The sequence below is a fragment of the Pisolithus orientalis genome (genome assembly GCF_024613125.1).
Source record: "Pisolithus orientalis strain OTSU chromosome Unknown F5J12scaffold_20, whole genome shotgun sequence".
In the NCBI taxonomy this organism is placed as follows: domain Eukaryota; kingdom Fungi; phylum Basidiomycota; class Agaricomycetes; order Boletales; family Pisolithaceae; genus Pisolithus; species Pisolithus orientalis.
The window spans coordinates 548,330-565,865 of record NW_026260801.1 but is presented as its reverse complement, the minus strand read 5'-3'; the positions used below and the strand labels follow the sequence as shown (position 1 = coordinate 565,865).

At 45.5% G+C, this 17,536-nt stretch overlaps 2 protein-coding genes across 2 annotated transcripts; one reads left to right on the top strand and one right to left on the bottom strand.

Annotated features, from left to right (window-relative positions):
* Positions 1-1,320: 1,320 nt before the first annotated feature.
* Positions 1,321-2,742, bottom strand: F5J12DRAFT_208974 (uncharacterized protein). The gene is made up of 4 exons (XM_051738426.1): positions 2,417-2,742; positions 2,174-2,363; positions 1,601-2,111; positions 1,321-1,529 (listed from the first exon to the last, which is right to left on the bottom strand). Exons 2-3 carry the CDS (start codon positions 2,342-2,344, stop codon positions 1,635-1,637), a joined length of 648 nt encoding a protein of 215 aa, XP_051598786.1. The 5' UTR covers positions 2,345-2,363; positions 2,417-2,742; the 3' UTR covers positions 1,321-1,529; positions 1,601-1,634.
* A 1,514-nt stretch (positions 2,743-4,256) lies between these two features.
* Positions 4,257-5,129, top strand: F5J12DRAFT_783816 (uncharacterized protein; the record flags this gene model as incomplete). Its single annotated transcript, XM_051742920.1, has 4 exons — positions 4,257-4,287; positions 4,374-4,696; positions 4,920-4,988; positions 5,046-5,129. 4 exons carry the CDS (start codon positions 4,257-4,259, stop codon positions 5,127-5,129), a joined length of 507 nt encoding a protein of 168 aa, XP_051598785.1.
* Between the last annotated feature and the right edge of the window lie 12,407 nt (positions 5,130-17,536).

Here is a 17,536-nt window from a genome sequence, read left to right as displayed (position 1 = left end):
ATCGTCAGCTAGGTATAGTGTGTCTAGAACATACTGGGAGTGCGATAAGTGTCATGGCGGGTAACTCGGCGGAGAAGCGATGCACATTTACATCTCTAGTTTCATGTATTCCTGGGGCAGGCGCAATAGCCGAGGTTTGTGCCAAATGGCTCGGAAAATGTTGATCATACTAGCAATCCCTTAGAAATCACTTTAAGGTGGAAGAGATGGTAGGACGGCCAACCTCGGCTAAGATTACAGGATGACCTCTGAATACAGGATACGTCAAAAATTGGTACCCAAATGTGAAATGCCGCTCACGTCAATGGTGGGATGGTCCGGTCTTGATGCAGTGCATCTTCGCCATGCGAGGAGTCCCTGGGTACTGCGCCATACAGCATGTAGTCGAGCTCACACTCCTGCTCTGAGGAAGCCGCGTCCCGAGAGAATGATGGCGGCGGATGGTCCAACGCGATTTGTATGTCGGGCGACTGCGCCGGGTAGAATAAAGCCCTTGGCTTGCTGGTAGAGCGGATCATGAAGATCAGAATCAGACCGAAAGCACTGGGTAAAAGGAGAGTGGAGCGCTATGAGGAACGAGACGGGTAGTGCCTTCAGCTGCACGAGGGTACAATGTACTCCGTATTTAACATGTTCCGAGTGTGGAAATGCTGACACATTGCCACAGAAGTAAACGAATGGCGATAGTAAAGATTCTATTCTGGAAATATCCCCGTACGCGTGGGACGTGTCCGATCAAATACGCCGATATACTGTGTGGCTGCATGGGGGTGGGTGGCTGCGCCCTTGTATCTGTGGATGGTATGATAGGCGCGGAAGCACATAATTTCTGGAATCTCCCGAAGATAAGCAATTTTTTGACAGGCCTCCAACGCGATATCGGGAGGTTCCATGCAACGCAGACCTTGAAGTAGGAGCCGATTGATGGGTGGGTTGTGCTGGTGGATTGCAGCACCTGTTATTTCCGGATAAACGGGACGGCGTGACACTCCTGAAACCAATAGGGCTGAGAGCCCATAGCTTCCAAGGATCCACGTCACAGGAACTGATGATGAGGTAACACCAATTTTGTGGCATTGAACGCAAGTTCTCGTTCTTGGCGGTGGGCGTGGATCACTGGAGTCTGTGACAGGCAAGCACCTCGTGGCTCCGCGAACCTTCGATTAGAATATTTCGAGGTGATACTGGAAACAAAGCTATGTGCCATGACTGACAATAACCATCTTAGGTAAACCCGTCCACAGGAATAGGTGAGACAGTAGGTGAGAGCTGGCGAGCGAGAACAAGCGGCCTGGCTGTAGTATAGGAGTTGAAGCGTGTTTGATTGTTAGCCAATATTTCATTCGAAACCGAAAGACTGTGACGGCAATGTATTTGTGGGTATGTGACGACAGTAGTGGCGGATCGGCATCGTCATAACCACATTCGTAGAATGGAACAGAGGAAGGTCGTATGAAAGGGCGAGTAACGGTGACGAGGAAGTAATTGAAACGGCTATATTAATGAGACCCCTTCTCGCGAGCGTGCGTCTAGCAGGCGCACCGACAGGAGTAAAGGTCTGTCAGCTTTGTCGAATACAGGAGGTATCTATAAGCCGTACCAGAACACAGCAATCCAATCCAAATCCTTGGGTTCTACGCGGCATTTCGCTTTGAGCGAGGGAATCGAAGATGTCTTTCCCTGTAATGCCTTAAGATAAATTTGCGCAGCCCCACCTTGCCACAAGCACCGCATCTGATGCGCGTACGAGCCGATATCTTGAGGATACCGTGGGCAGAGGCTAGGTGGTCCTGACAATCCCGACCCACGAGTTCGCCACATCTACCCCCCTGATCGTCCTCCCAAAGACAGGGCCTTAGATCATCGAAGGACTGTTGTGGAGGACCTGAGTTCGCGAACTGAACTGGGAAGGGGTGTGTATGGGAAACTTCCGACGGAAAGCTTGCCATGCTGGCGGTGGCGAAGGAACCAACCGAATTGGTGGAGGTAACGACGGCACTAGCACCGCCGCCGAAGGATTCTAAGTTTCCCTGGTCAAGAGCGGGATGCGAGGCAGGACCGGTGGCCTCAGTGGCTTGAACCGGGGTTACGGAGGGAATGGATTGTGCAGGCTGTCAGGTAACATGAAAACAGTCAGCAAGTAACCACCGTTGTAATACCAAGTCGAACTTACGGTGTCAGATCCTGGATTTGGACAGTGGTATTGGGAGATCTCGTAGTCATTTGCTGCACTTTGCACACAATCTGCGTGGCCTACAACGACAGCAGCGTTCGGGCAATCCATACGCAACATCGACAGATCAGTCATAGCTGGCATAGCCAACGCACACGATTGCTGGAACATGGTAACAAGCGTAAGTTGGCTGCATGAAAGATAAATATAAGTAGTCTCTGCACCTCGGCATCATCATCATACCAGATACGATTACTGATGCAGAAAATGACAGTGAGAGGCAGGACATTGCAGAGAATCGACGTGATGCCTACTCTGGTAGCGAAGAACTCGTTTGTTCTCCCAGAAAAGGTCCGTCTGGGAAGTGGCAGTAGCTGTTTTCTAGACCGTGAAGATAACAAGCAGACCAATCGGATGCCGCCTCCGGGACGCGGTCGAGGATCGAAAACTCGGACTGAGAGAGCATGGTTTTGAAGGGGACGGTGGATTGAAAATAACGAGCTGGTGGGAGGGAGACGTTAGGAGGGTTCAAATATACGGAGGCTTCAGATTTTCTAGAATATGGACCGTGGAAGACCTTCCAAGGATCATAAGTGGAAATACGGTGGCGTCCTTCGCAGTCAAATACCTCCTGACTTGGAGGTCAGGTAGGAACATGATTTGGCTAGAAAGGGTTCCATGCGAGACCGTTGGGAGGGCTGCCATACATATGGAGGGCATGGATCCTTCGGAACATCGACCTGAAGGGCAGCTCGGGTATCTATAACGGCTATGTGATGGCATCGTGCTAATTGAATGGAGGGCAGGGAAGGACGCAAACTGAGGAGAAAAGTAGTGGAATCCTAAGTTGAAGGTGTTAAAAAAAGGTTAGTGGCAAGTCTTATGAACCTCCGGTAGCATTAACTTACTTCCAGAAACCCGTCAGTGCGCCACTTGTACACCCCGCGATTGTGAATGGATAAGACTTTAAATCCCAATTGATCACCGAACCTCCTCCGACTGAACGAACAGGTCTCTGCTCTTGGTCGCAACCTCGTGTGAGGGTGGTCCGGTACCAGACAACCATTGGGAAGCCAGGTAGACAACGAGCGATCGCTTGCAAGGATAATAATTCCAAGCTACCTTACAGCAAATGCACAGGGTCTTGCTGAGGAGACCCCCAAAGGGGATACAGTCGCCTGTTGTACATGCTGGCGACGAGTTGATTTGTCGGGTTGGTATGTCCATTCGTAACGCCCTCCAACACTGCATTGGCGGTCTGCGGCAGTGATGGGCTCAGAAACATCGGGTAGAGTATACCGATCTGGAAATCCGGGTATTTTTTTGCCTTTTCAGTTTGCCTATCGTCGCAATGGATCAATCAAGGCGGAGATCCACCGCTGGAGACTGTACTTACATGTTCACATGACCCCTTACGGCCCTCCAACCTTGCAACCTATAGATAACAGTGCACGGGATAATGCTAAATCCCAGGTATCAGCAAGCAACTGCTTGGTATTGTGCAAATAGGCGCGGAGTGCGAGGTAGCGGCAAGGTTTTTGACATGGGGGAGGAGTGGGCTGCTTATCGATTGCCATTCGCCAGATATATGTTGGACACAGCGTCTATCGGCTAAGGACCTGCCAACAGACGCTCGTGGGGAAGCGAGCGACCAAGCTCGCCTCGATTTTGCTCCGTCTTGTGCAGCGGGCAATACAAGCCGTGCTAGCGACAGCAACAAGGAAGGACACTGCTTGGTGGGAGTCGTGCGCCGTCATACCAAAGAATGACCTGGGAGTGGCTGTTTTCTGACACAAAATCCGAGAACCAGAATGAATCCATGGTAACTGTTGAACCATGGAATGCTAACGAAGTTACGCTGAGTGCCATGTCAGTACAACATCGGGGAATATTGAACCATGGAATGCTAACCAAGAAGTGACCACTGGATACCATGTCAGTATAAGTAACCCGGAAAGGCTGTAAAACAGTGTACTTATACAACAGCGCCCTGTTGGCACATCGTAAGGGCGATGTGAGACAAGTTCACGGCAGCATCACTATGGCGTGAGGTTGGCATATCATTGATCAGGTTGGCCATGTGATGGGCCACAAATCCGAAAAAGCCTGCTCCTGTGAGTCTGCCGTGTCAGAGTGTAACACAGTGCTGTATCTTTCCGTTAACGTATCACGTCAAAGCGCAAACAAAATCCCGATGCAGACACAGATTACGATAGTTCTGATGATGTATTTATTCGCTTGCAATACCGATCATCTTCGCTGATACCACTACTTCAGCAGACACCCGCTCTTGTCGACGTTGACTCTGATTTCTTTGATTTGAACGCTGAGGTCAATCACCATGCTATCAATCGGTTATTGAATCAACCGTTTGGCGCAGACGCCGAGGGTTCGCAGACAGGAAGGTTAACAGATTTGATCTTGTCGGCAGCAGACTCTGGCGTCGGGAGCACCACCAAAACGGGTAGCGAAGAGAGCGATCTGCGTGCTCTTCTTACCGTCTTGAGCTGCGATGCACACCGAGTACGATTACTTCCTGATTTTAATTTCTCAGCGTTCACTGATGGACAAAACGAGCACAGGATGATCCAGCTGTGAAGGCTCTCATAGGGTAGTACATGCTGTCAAAGATATCAGCGCATCTTACCTTCCACAGCACGCTGTCTTTGCTGTTTGCACCAAATATACAGGTTCAAAATCGGGCCCAAGCGCACCTAGGACTTGTCTTGTGTGAACGCTTGATCAGCATGCCGGTCCAGGTCGTTCCCTCATGTATCGTATGCTCGTCGACGAATCACAGGACGCAGTTGCAGATGTATGCCTTTTCACACTTTCATTTGATCAGGTCACATCAATTCCAAATGCTGTATAGGGCGATCCTTATAATTTCACCCACTCTTGTGCATATCGCCTGACACCCGAAGAGGAGGCGATGACTGTTGTGCAGAAAGATTAGACACGATACGAGTTAGTAGAAAATTCTGAGTTAGGCAGGGGTAGAAATAGTGTATGTGGATTCCATCCACAAGATGGGAAAAATAACCTGAGTTGCGCAACGCGTGGCATTCCGCTACCGTTGTTACTGGAAATCCGAGTGGCCAAAGGAAATACCGGCTACGAGCGATGAGTTTGACACCAAACTTCATGCAATTGAATAAACCAAATACCAAATACAAGGGGACCCGTTCAGGGTGCTGCGCTAGGTACTCCTGTCTTGCAGTAAATTTTCGCAGACTTTCGCACGATGGTGGGCCATTGCCTGTTGACTAGGGAACCCCTAGATGTAGATGAAAGTTCCAATGAAACTATCGTGAGCAAGTTCGTTCGAGGGCCGACCTCCATCGTGGTATCGCCAGTCGGCCTTCCTGTGTTGGAGAGACTGTTCGGTAGGCAGGGATCCCGCGATTTGGCACCCCCGGTCCCTCTCGGTCAATTTCATGTCTAGAATTGGGCATTTAGAGAAGAGGATATGCATGCGAGAGCCAATACTTACCTGTTCGCGTCGTCGCGTAATCGCCAGGATTTTCAGCTCAAAATCGACAGACAATCATCAACCAGGTAATGCTGAATATCAAATATTAGCTACGGCATCATGCAGATAGGGAAGTAACGCAGTACAGCTATTCACATAGGAATCGGACCGCTTATCAATTTCCACTCACCGGGCCTATGTTACATGCGGCATGGAAGCGATCGACTACGCTTCGACGGTACATACGGACGCGAAGTTATGTTAACCACCGGCGACAGTGAACCTAACACCGTTTCTGAGCTTTGTATAAGCACCGCGTCATTGTGACAACAACTAACCTGAAACACCAGTGCTTGCTGCCAATCCCGAGAACAACAGAATGGCCACATCATGGGTAAGTAACATTCGATTTTCTACTGGACTTGTATTTGTTTTGCAGTGGCTTTGTAGTATGTACAGCTTTACAGGTGTCTTAGTACCATCCACCTATCCTGTCGGACTTGATGATGAGTTGAGTCAGCAGTTGTGCAGTTGAACTGCAGAGTACTCCACCAGACTACTACACTTGGACTGCCAAGTTGATATCACTGCAGAGGACAGGCTACTATGAAAGAGCAATAAGACAAGAGCACTTGCCTTTGTTAGAACAGTTGTAGACTTGAGTGAAAACTTGTAAGGGGCTCAGTTGTTTCAAGTGAACACTAGATTGTCTGCTTGAGATGAATGGGGACTCTAGGAGAGATACCCCTGAGTTTATATACATGAGTAGGTACACATGGACCAGTAGCATAAAAGGAAACTACTACTATGTATAGTATGGAATAGCAGAGAATGTCATGGAATATGACATATGAAATGATGTCATAACTGATGTCATTGTGGAGCTGATTGCTAAGGCAAGTCATGTGACAAACAATGTGTTGATACATGTGTAAGTCTAGGATCAATCTAGATATCGGAACTATTACTATATTTCCAACACTCCCCCTTCGCTCTAGAATGGGAGATTAACTAAGCCCATTGACAAGTGATTAGTTTCAAATTTCTGCCATGTCAAAGATTTCATAAGACCATCTGCTTTCTGTTTGTCAGTTTGAATGTATTCAATACTGAACAAACCATCTTGTACACATTCAGTGAACAAAGTGTCATTGGATGTTCAATATGTTTAGAATGACCATCTGATACAGGATTCTCAGCAATAAAGTGAGCTCCCATATTATTGCAATAGAGTATGGTCTTTTCTGTTTTGAGTTTAAGTTCATCAAATAGCATATGTAGCCATTTGATTTGACAGTGCAGCATCACAGAGAGCCATATATTCAGCTTCTGTAGAGGAGAGTGCAATAGTCTTCTGTTTTCTTGATTGCCAAGAAATAAGGGATGTTCTGAGGAACATAGCATAACTGGTAGTGGAATGATGAGTGTCTTTATTAGCAGCTCAATCAGGAATCAGCAAAACCAAAGATCCAAGATTTGAGGCCAGAATAGTATAAGGCCAATTTCGGAGTGGATGCAACATAACAAACTATGTGCAGGGCCTTGTTGTGATGATCCTCAGTAGGATTTGCCATATATTGAGACATGTGGATGACTGCATAAGTGATATCTGGACAAGTACAAGTACCAAGGGCCATATAGAGTAGAGACCTGATGATAGATTGGTACTGTGATCTGAGTGATGATGTGGCTTGATAATCTGATGGTCCTTTTTCTGGTTGATATCCTGAAGGTAATGGAGTGCGAACATTTCGAGCAGTCTCCATATTAAACCTTTTGATGACCTTTTTGATGTAAGGGATTTGATCAAGATATAATTCTTTCTTTGATTTATTATGGTGAATTTGAATGCCAAGGTATTCCTTGACTTCACCAAGGTCTCAGGGATTCCCATTTCTTCATAAATTCTTCTTTCTTGGCTTTAAGAAGACATTTGTCCTGATCCTAGGAAGAGTCCATCATCGACATAGATGAGAAAGATGACAATGCCAGCTTTTGACATATGGATATAGATTCCAGCATCCACTTTTGAATGTATATAGCCCATGTGAAGCAGTGATGCATGTAAGGCTTTATTCCATGCTAATGCTGCTTGCTTTAAGCCATAAAGGGCTCTAAGCAACCTAATAAACCTTGTGCTCTTGACCTGGAACTTTGAAACCTTCTGGTTGCTCCATATAAATTTCTTCATCGAGATTGCCATATAAAAAGGCAGTTTTAACATTCAGGGCTTCCATTTCCCAATTTTTCTGGGCAGTGAAATGCAAGTAGAATTTGCACATGGTTTCAAAATGAGCCACTGGAGAGAAGGTATCTTCAAAGTCGGTGCCAAATTCTTGTGTAAAGCCTTTTGCCACAAGATGAGCTTTGTAACGGCCATCACTTTTGATAGTGAATACCCATCGACACTTTACTGGTTTCTGATCTCTTGGGGGATCCACCAAAGTCCATACTTGTCTTTCCTCAATAGATTTTAATTCATCTTTCATAGCATCGACCCATTTCTTTTGTAGATCAGGAGATAATTTTAGCACATCTTTAAAGTGTTCTGGAGATTCCTTGATTTGAGCAGCAAGTGCAAACTTGAAAGGATGCATTTTGGCCTCTTGGCCAGGCATTCCTTTAGGAGATTGTGGAGTATCCAGGAAGTGGAGTGAGTGGTGATAAAGGAGAAGGTGGAGTAGTTCCTTGTGGATGTTCAGTCCACTGATGAGGAACTTGAGGAGGAACTAAAGCAGGAGGTAACCTTGGAGAAGGAGGTCTCCTGTTCTTCTGAGTATCTCTGAATATCTTCTCTGGATTGCTGTGCATGGCACTCAGCATTATGAATCCACTCTTGTGCTTGATCCCAATTTTGTTGTATGTCCCTTCCAATCTGGACAGGAGGTCTATCTCCATATATGTTTCCAGGATGAGAGATGGGAATAAATTGATGCTTTGGACAAGGTTCTCTGTCATCAGCAGGTGGTTGAGCTCTACAAACATTTCATGAGTCACCAGGAATATTCTGTGGTTCATGAGGGTGCCTAAGATGATGAGGGTCAACTGGTGGTACAGCAGCAGGTGCTCTTCTTTGTTGTTGATGAGCTCTAGGCTGGTCCACAGCTCTCTGCTGTGGGTATTGGTTCAGTGGAGTATTAGGATGAGGTGGTTGCCAGTGATGAGTCAGCAGTTGGATCTGATCAGGATCCAGAAGTGAATGAAGGCTTTCAGAGTCGGAAGAAGATGATTCATGGTTGTCATTGGAACCAGGGTCAAAGGTTTCGGATTTTGAAGAATGATCAGAGCAGAAAGGAAAAGAGTCTTCTACAAATTTTGTGGTACAAGAAAGAATGATCTTTTGTCCATGAAGGAATTGATATCCTTTTGTATTTGGTTCATAACCTAAAAATACCATCTCGATCACATGAGGTTCCAATTTATCTTTCCTTTGTTCTTTAGGAACCCATACAAAGGCTTTGCAGCCAAAGGTGCGGAAGTAGGTGATGTCAGGAACTTTTCCTAAGAAAAGCTCAACTGGAGTTTTAAAGAGAATCCTCTTGAGAGGAGTTCTATTGTACACATGAAGTGCACAATTGAAGGCAAAGTTCCAGAAGCATTTTGGAATGCAGGCATGATGTTGAATTGTTCCTGCTTTTTTGGAAATGGTTCGGTTGAACCTTTCAGCACAACCATTTTGTTGTGGTTGATTGGTGATTGATAACTGATGAGTAATACTGTGCAAAGAAAGGAGCACCTTGAAGGTATGACCCATAAACTCTCCCCCTCGATCTGAACAGAGCACAAGTAGATGATGCCCAGTAGTATTTTGCATGGACACCATCCAGTTGGCAAATGCAGTATAAGTATCAGATTTGTTGTGAAGGTAGAGACAGAAACCATAGGACAAATAATCATCCAAGAGGGTTAATATACATTTTGACTGAAAATAGGATTCAACAGGTAATTCAAGAAGGTCAGCATGGACCAACTTGAGAGGTTTTGTAGCACATTTCCACGAAGGTTTAAAAGCTTCAGAAGATAATTTGCCTTGTGTGCAACCTTTACATGAGGATTGCTCCCCCTGTATTTGTATATCTTGTGTTAGGCCTAATCTGCAAATGTGTCTGAGAACAGCTTGAGCTGGGTGACACATGTGATTATGCCAGAGAGACTCTTGAGTTGTCCTAACCAGAGGGCAAAGGACCCCAAAAACAGTAGTAGGTGGAAGCAGTATGCTGTGAGTCAAAGTGAGGTTCAGTGGTGAAAACCAACCAAAACCAACACAAAAGACAATGAAAGCGAGTGGTGGTGTCCCTATGCGGTACCTAGATGGTAGAACCTGTTCTTTGGGAGGGTTTTTTGCAAGCTACAACACTCAAAGATGAGTGCTGAGGGTTGGGGGTGCTCCTGATGAAGAGGGAGCAAGAATGTGATGGAAAGCGATAGGGTAGACTGCTGTCAGCCTACAGAAGGATGGATGGAGACTTAATTCGATGTCCTAAGCTGTACTGAGCTCAGGGAGGGCTTGGAGTGAAGTATATGGATGATAGATGATGATAAGCGAAGTAGATGATACCTAGACCCTTAATAAAGTCTCAACTATCGAAGCTGATGAATGATTTACTGAGAGATGATAAATTGCGAGCAAGAGGGGCTCTCTGATGTCTTTTTTTGCTACCTAAGTACAGTGACTTATATACAGTACAGGGGCATTGCCTATGGAAAACAAGGTGTAAACACTTGGTAAGCAATTGGTAACTGATGAGTAAGGAATGTAAGCGATGGGTAATCATCTTGGAAAGCATTGGTAAGCATTGGTAAGGATAAGTAAGCCAAAAAGCGAAGAATCAGTAAGCAAAGTCAAAAGATTGGTAAGTATTGGCAATAGGTGAGTCAAAGACAGTCAGAATGTCAAAGTATGAGTCAAGCAATGTCAGGAACCAAGAAAGTGCACTGGAATCACATCAGGGGGAGGCTGTGCATGTCACATCTTGAAGAGATCGCTTCTAGGCCAAAGTGGGATGACAGAGAGGCAGCACTGATCTGATGCCAATATAGTACATCCAAAAGTGGACAGGGTGAGTCAGATGTCAACAGGGGTCAAGCCTTGGGGGTCTGTGGGGTGACAGGAGCATAGGGGATCGCAACTTTCCCCCCCAAACCATCCTCTCAGTGAAGCAAATAAAAACTTCATGAATGAGGCTCTGTTGGAAGAGAGGATGCAGGGGGAGCATCTTCTGCTGTATCTTGCAACAAGGAGGCAAGATGTGCATCATACTTGTCATGGATGCGATCAGGGAGAGTGGAGAACAGTAGATTATACTGTAGCTGTTGCAATTTTGGAAGAATGATGGACAAGACTGGTATGAAGACGTTGCAGGGGGCAGGGAGGAAGGATCCATATGCTTCTTGGACTGGAGAGACTGAAACAACCACATAAGACCTTTCCAAGTGAATGACAGACCTGAGGCGACCAAAGAATGTCCTCCTGGAGGTCATACTGACAAAAAGAACATGCTGTCCAAGCTGGATGGGCTGAGAGGGGGCAGACAAGGGTGGGATGTACCAGGATGCTTCAGGATGGAAGCTGGTAGGAACTCCTGGTAGATATATGTAGCCATGGTCCCTAGCAAAGGGGACAAGCGAAATGACTGATGTGGAGGCAGCCATATCAGAAGAATTAGCGAAATGAGCGTCTTTTGGAGGGAGTGCTGTAGAAATGTGTGGAGTGCGCAAATCCTTTCCAATCTTGGAAGGTAGGATCACGTGGCTGAGCACTACGAGCAAGTGTGGGAATGGTTTTGGTGTCTGCAGAATTGGTGGAGATATGTCGAAAACTGGAATGCCGTACATGGGCGCTTAAGAATTTTATTGGTGCTTAACTTGCCTCCTCCTTTTTCTTTGGCATTGACAACCTGTTCTTGTGCGAGGGATAACTGCCGACATTGCTGGCTGTCCTTCTTCGCATGAGGGCTACGGTCTTCACCTCCATTCATCAGCTACATCCATGTCCACCTCACCAAACACCTTTGGTGTGTGACAACGCCCACAAACCAATGAAGGGGTGAAGTCAGTGAGGCTATTTTAGCTTCAAGGACAATCCAGCTGTCTGGTGCTCTGATTATCTCGCTTGTAAGTGTCACTGTGCTCCAGTACCCATTTTTAAGGAGCGCATTTCTTGAGCATAGTCTCTTTGAAAAAAGAGGACTGTAAACAACATTATGTAGTGACAGATTACTGCCATTTTCCAGGCGAATAACCACTGTTCCTTCTCCAAGTAATTGAACTTGACTTAACCCAGCAGTAGATGCAAGGGAAGGAGTTTTAAATTCTTGGAAAGTAAGGAAATCAGTTTTAAAGGGTGTCACATGATGTGATGCACCACTATCCAACATCCATATAGACTCACCCTTTGGTAGGTTCTTGAATGACAAATGCACACCCAAAGGGTAGCAGTCATAAGAATCAAAAGCATGGCCATTGAATGCACTTGGGAGATATCCTGATGCAGATTTGTTGGGATCATACTTGATGTCTGGATTATGCTTTATATGTAATGGTTTACATGAAACAGGATCTGGCACAGATTTGTGAAAGGTAGATAGAGACATAGGGCAGTTTTTCTTCTTAACACTTTTTACAAGTACAGATTTTCAGAGAGATCCTCTGTCACTACGATCATGTCCTTGAACATGTCAGGCAGAGAGATCATTAATCTGTGCTGTCAGTGAAGCCGAACCACCATTGTCCTCAACATTCCTATCCTCCACCATGTTCTCATGAGCCAAAACAGGAGTTCCCATTCGTACTGAGGGTTCGAGGGGGTCACAAGGACATATCCAGTCCTTGAGAGTAATGGAAAGGGGAATCGCCCCCTGATGAGAGTTCAAAGTCTCCCATTTCCATGGTTCCCATAGGGATGAGTCCACTCACTGGCAAGCAAGGGCTGCTCAATGACAAATAGAACATGTACATGGTGAATTAGACTTAGGAAGTTTAACATGAATCTTGACTGACTCAACTTGGTCTGGTTGGTAATTGGAAATTTCATCAATGTACCAGGGCACAAGTTGGCCAGTGGAAGGACTGACAGGGTTATGGGGAGTGTGACCAACAACCTCCATAGCCATAATCAAGTCCTGTCTCAAGAGATCAGGATCATATTCATTACTCTTGGCAATAACATGCGAGCCGAGATTGGTGTTGAGGTCATTTGAATAAACTCGTTCAACTGGAGTAGGATCTGGGAGAGAATATTCAGGGGAAGGTTTGCGAGAGGGAATATTTAAAGCAGTAATATCAAAATCTTCAGCAGCATTTTCATAATTCTCATAGGAGGGTTCATATCCTCCGAACTCACCATTGTAGGAATGAGTGTTAGGATCATAAGGATCCTTCAGGGATTTCTTTGATATAGGCGGAATTAATAGCTTCTGCACCCTCAACTTTGAGATTATTGGTGCAGGCTTTGCCCTTGCCACAGCGACAGTTTTGGCCTCAGCCACTGAGAGCCAGAACCTTGTTGTTGCTGCTGCTGTTGTGGGTAAGGAGTATAACCTCCACATCCATGACCTCAACCTCAACCTTTGCATCCTCCACAGAAAGATCCAGATCCAGAGCCACCTTGATGATCTTGAGTATTATGGCTGCCTCTGCAGATATTGCAAAGAGGAGGCTTATTCATGCATGCCAGAAGGGAATTGGATTCCTGTTTAATTTGCATAGATGAACCAGAAGCTTTTTCAGCTTGTGGAAGCATAGATTTTCCTGATTTATGGGACCAGACTTCTTTCATATGAGGTATGACCATATCAGCAGATAATTGATCAGCAGGAATAGAGGATAAGATATTGACAGGAGCTTGCTCCCATGCTTGTGACATTGAGTGGACTAAAATTAAAGCTTTCATTTTATCATTCAGGGCAATGCCCTGTCTGGAGATAGCCACCATGATCATGGTAATTTCAGAGATTTTAGCCATGATGTCATCCTTTAGCTTTATTTGAATCCAGATAAGCCTTTGAAATTCCATAAACATAGTCATGGCAGAAGAAGTGCCATACTTGATTTTGGAGTTCCACCCATTTGGTGTTAGAAGTCGCCAGCACATCAATTGACATAGTGATCATTGGATCGCAGTATAGGGTAAGAATACCCTGTGCACATATGTCACTAGTGTGCCAGGCATTGAATAGCTGCCTGAGGAGCTGCCAGGTAAGGCAACAGTGCCATCAATGATTCCCATGATGCCAAGTGTTTGAAGATACACTTTCATAAGAACTGACCAAGAGGCATAATTGACTCTGTTAAGTTTTGGGATTTGCTTAGAAAGACCTTTGGACATCTAGGTGTCAAAAGTCCATAAGCAAATGTTTGTATAGAAACGAACAAGTTGGATGAGTTGACATAGATGGAGGATTTAATAAATGTGATCCTTGAATTTTGGTTCTGCGAGCTGATGCTCTAGCAGACTGAGATGGATGGTGCTTGCAGTACTTGGGAGTGTATGGATGAGGATTTTTCCATTGCTTTATAATTTTTGTTCCTCTCTCAGCAAATCTCCTATTGGGGATGTGAGAGTTGTTGTGCTCTAGACATTCAAAGTCTAGTGGAGGGAAATAATGATAGCCAAGGAATGACCATTGGCAATCATGTAAAGGTTCACCTCCAGATGTAAATCCTAGATAAGGATCGGTGCAAGAATATGGAACATTAAAGCAGTCAGAGTGGTGAAAATGTACATCTTTAGTAAGTAACTCAAAGACATTATAGGATTCGTCCAAGACACAACTATCAGTTCCCTCATGGTACCAGCTGCCTGATACATATGGTACATCCATTGAACCTGGAAGAGGATAAAGCCTGTCTAACAGCTCAAGCTGTGCAAGCTTGACTAAGAGCCATTGCAAGTATTCCCTGGCATCAGGGTTCTGTGAGATAGTCAAAACTACTATTCTCCATGGTACATTCGAGATCTTTAAGAATTTCTGTCTTTCCTGGCCAGTAAGTGAATCAATCGACAGCGTATCCATCAGTCCAGCTAAGATGTCTGTTAGCTGGCAAATATCTGAGACTACTTCCCAAAGTGGCTTCAGATTTGAATCTGGCAATAAACCCAGTGAGACTGCTATCAAAGTGGTCTCCTCCATGTCAGCATTCCCTGAACCAGCCTGGGACACATTGGATGTCTGTTGTCCCATCAATCCAAACTCCTCAGAAATGGCATTCAAGATGTTCATGCCAAACCCTGAGAGGAGGGATGAGCCCACAGATGCAGGGATCGTAGAGGATGTGGACATTGTAGTAGATGTAGACAAATGTGTCATGGGTGATGGTGAAGGCCAGAACAGTCCAGATGGCAGGATCTTCATAGGTAACTGAAGGAAGATCACAACCGTTAAAGTTAGCTATAGCATGAGGTGACAAGGTATGGGAAAGTTTGGGAAAGAAGTCAGTAAGGTAGCCATGATATGTGAGATGAAGGCCTGGATAGAAGTATGGAGAATTGATGCCAGGAAAGTGGGGTACTTGGGACCATGCTGTTTCCATGTCAGCAAGCAGAACGAGGTATGTAGCTGGGTTAGGCTTCTTGAAGAAGGCCATAGAAGACAGCATGGCTTCCTCCCAGGACAAGCAGTTGCATACGTATAACATCTCAATGTACTCTATTATTTCTTTTACCACATACTTCCTCCATTTCACTTCATGCATCCTGTCATGGTGCTCAGCAGTGAGAAGTTCAGTCTTCTTAGTGATGATGAGAGACATCTTGTGATGACTGTAGATTAGTTCCTGTAATGACAGTGAAGAACCACGAACGAGTTAGAGTAAATCAAACTCAGTGAGACCATCAGGGTCACCGACAATTGCAAGAACAGGCTCAGGATTGAGCAACTCATTCATAGCAAGGACTTCCCCAGGAAGAGGAGTCAGCGCACATCGAGGAAGAGGAGCATCAGCTGCCTCAACTTTGGTGTACAGCAGTACAGGATCTAGGTCAGCATTGAAATCAATGTTGGGAAGGTGAAAATGTAGATAATGTGGAGGTGGAGTAGGTGGATGACAAATGAGAGCTTGAATTAAAGCTTGACAAACAATGAGCTCTTGTAGCATCAGTTGTTGGTGTTGCCACCAGGCAGAAAGACCTAATAGAGTAAACCAAAAGGCAGTAGAGCAAACAAAGAGCTCCTGCAACATTAAAGGATCAAAACCACCATAATGAAGTAAAAGTACAGCTTGGTTTAACCCAGCTGTTAGCAACAAAGTGAAGATAGCTACAGCCATTCCTAGCGCATCTAGGCCCACATGGTCCATAGTGATGTGTCTGTCAACAGTGATCAAGCTATGCAAACTGGTAAATAGCACTTGCCTAGAAGGTGGGGCTCATAACCTATTGTGCAGAGGACAGGCTACTATGAAGAGCAATAAGACAAGAGCACTTGCCTTTGTTAGAACAGCTGTAGACTTGAGTGAAAACTTGTAAGGGGCTCAGTTGTTTGAGTGAACACTAGATTGTTTGCTTGAGACAATGGGGACTCTAGGAGAGATACCCCAAGTTTATATACATGAGTAGGTATGCATGGACCAGTAGCATAAAAGGAAACTACTACTATGTATAGTATGGAATAGCAGAGAATGTCATGGAATATGATGTATGAAATGATGTCATAACTGACATCATTGTGGGGCTGATTGCTAAGGCAAGTCATGTGACAAACAATGTGTTGATACACATGTAAGTCTGGATCAATCTAGATATCAGAACTATTACTATATTTCCAACAGTTGATATGGGACTAAATAAAGGAATTTGGACCTTGGCCACTCATAGAGAAACACTTGATGGCAATGATAATGTGAGAGCATCAAGTCGTCCATGTGCTTCAAGGGACTTAACGACTTCGGCGGCCATGATCATCGTTTCACTTGTTTGCCGCCATTACGTAATTACGTCGGCCACACCATGCATCACGTGAGATTTTCTCAAAAACATCAGACGGAGGTCGCTCATGTGAAGCTTCGGAGCTCAAATTTTCGCGCGTCACGGCTTGGGATGGACGCATCGGAAATGGGCTACGTACGACTTGCCAGATCTAACAGCACCCCTGTTCCATGTCAAAGTGCGAACAAGATGTAGATTACAGAAGGGGCATCCTTTTTCCCACTTCCCTTGCAGCAAACGCCAATCATCGTCGCTGATACCACCATGTCAATAGCGCTGACTTTGATTTCTTCAATTTTGAGCATCGGGAATCGAGATCGATCACTAGTATGCGATCAATATTCTGTTTTTGACTCGACACTAGCCGCGGAGAGTATAATACACTTACGGGAAAGTTAGCAGATGTTAATCTTCCAACAACTGTGGAGAGCAATCCTTGTAACACTGGGTACGATTGTTTTTTCTCAGCCTCTTTATTCCTGTTGATGGCATGCTACTGTCAAAAACAACAGGGCGTCTTGCCCTCCACAGCACCCTGTCTTCGCCGCTTGCGGCCAAATCACAGGTTCAAAATCACGCACAAGCACACGTAGAATTTGTCTCGCGCGAATGCTTGGTCAACGTACCTGCTTATTGCATACTCGGAGACGAAATTCGATGCTGATACGGCCACTGTTTCTTCACTCATTTGCCCAATTGTACTAAGTCCCACTGCTGCCCAAGGTAGTTCCATCAACTACAGTGCAGCGCACACCTGACATCCGAAGGAGGAAGTGATGGTCGCTGCACAGCAGAATTCGAAGCGGCACACGCATACGAGTAACGAAAACAAAGGCATGCGCGGGATTATAGTCCAAAAGCGGGGGAGAGTGCTATGTGGCAGTGGGAGGCAGCGACGACAGTACTAGCAACGGCCTACGGTCACACGGAAATCTCCGTTTACATCACATGTAGGAAACGTATGGTA

What these genes read in the sequence shown, in the direction of transcription:
- F5J12DRAFT_208974 (XM_051738426.1), bottom strand. Translation starts at nt 2,344, where the DNA reads ATGTTCCAGCAATCGTGTGCGTTGGCTATGCCAGCTATGACTGATCTG. An exon ending in CAAATCCAGGATCTGACACC is followed by an intron (nt 2,112 to 2,173) that starts GTAAGTTCGACT and finishes GTTACCTGACAG; the next exon opens with CCTGCACAATCCATTCCCTC.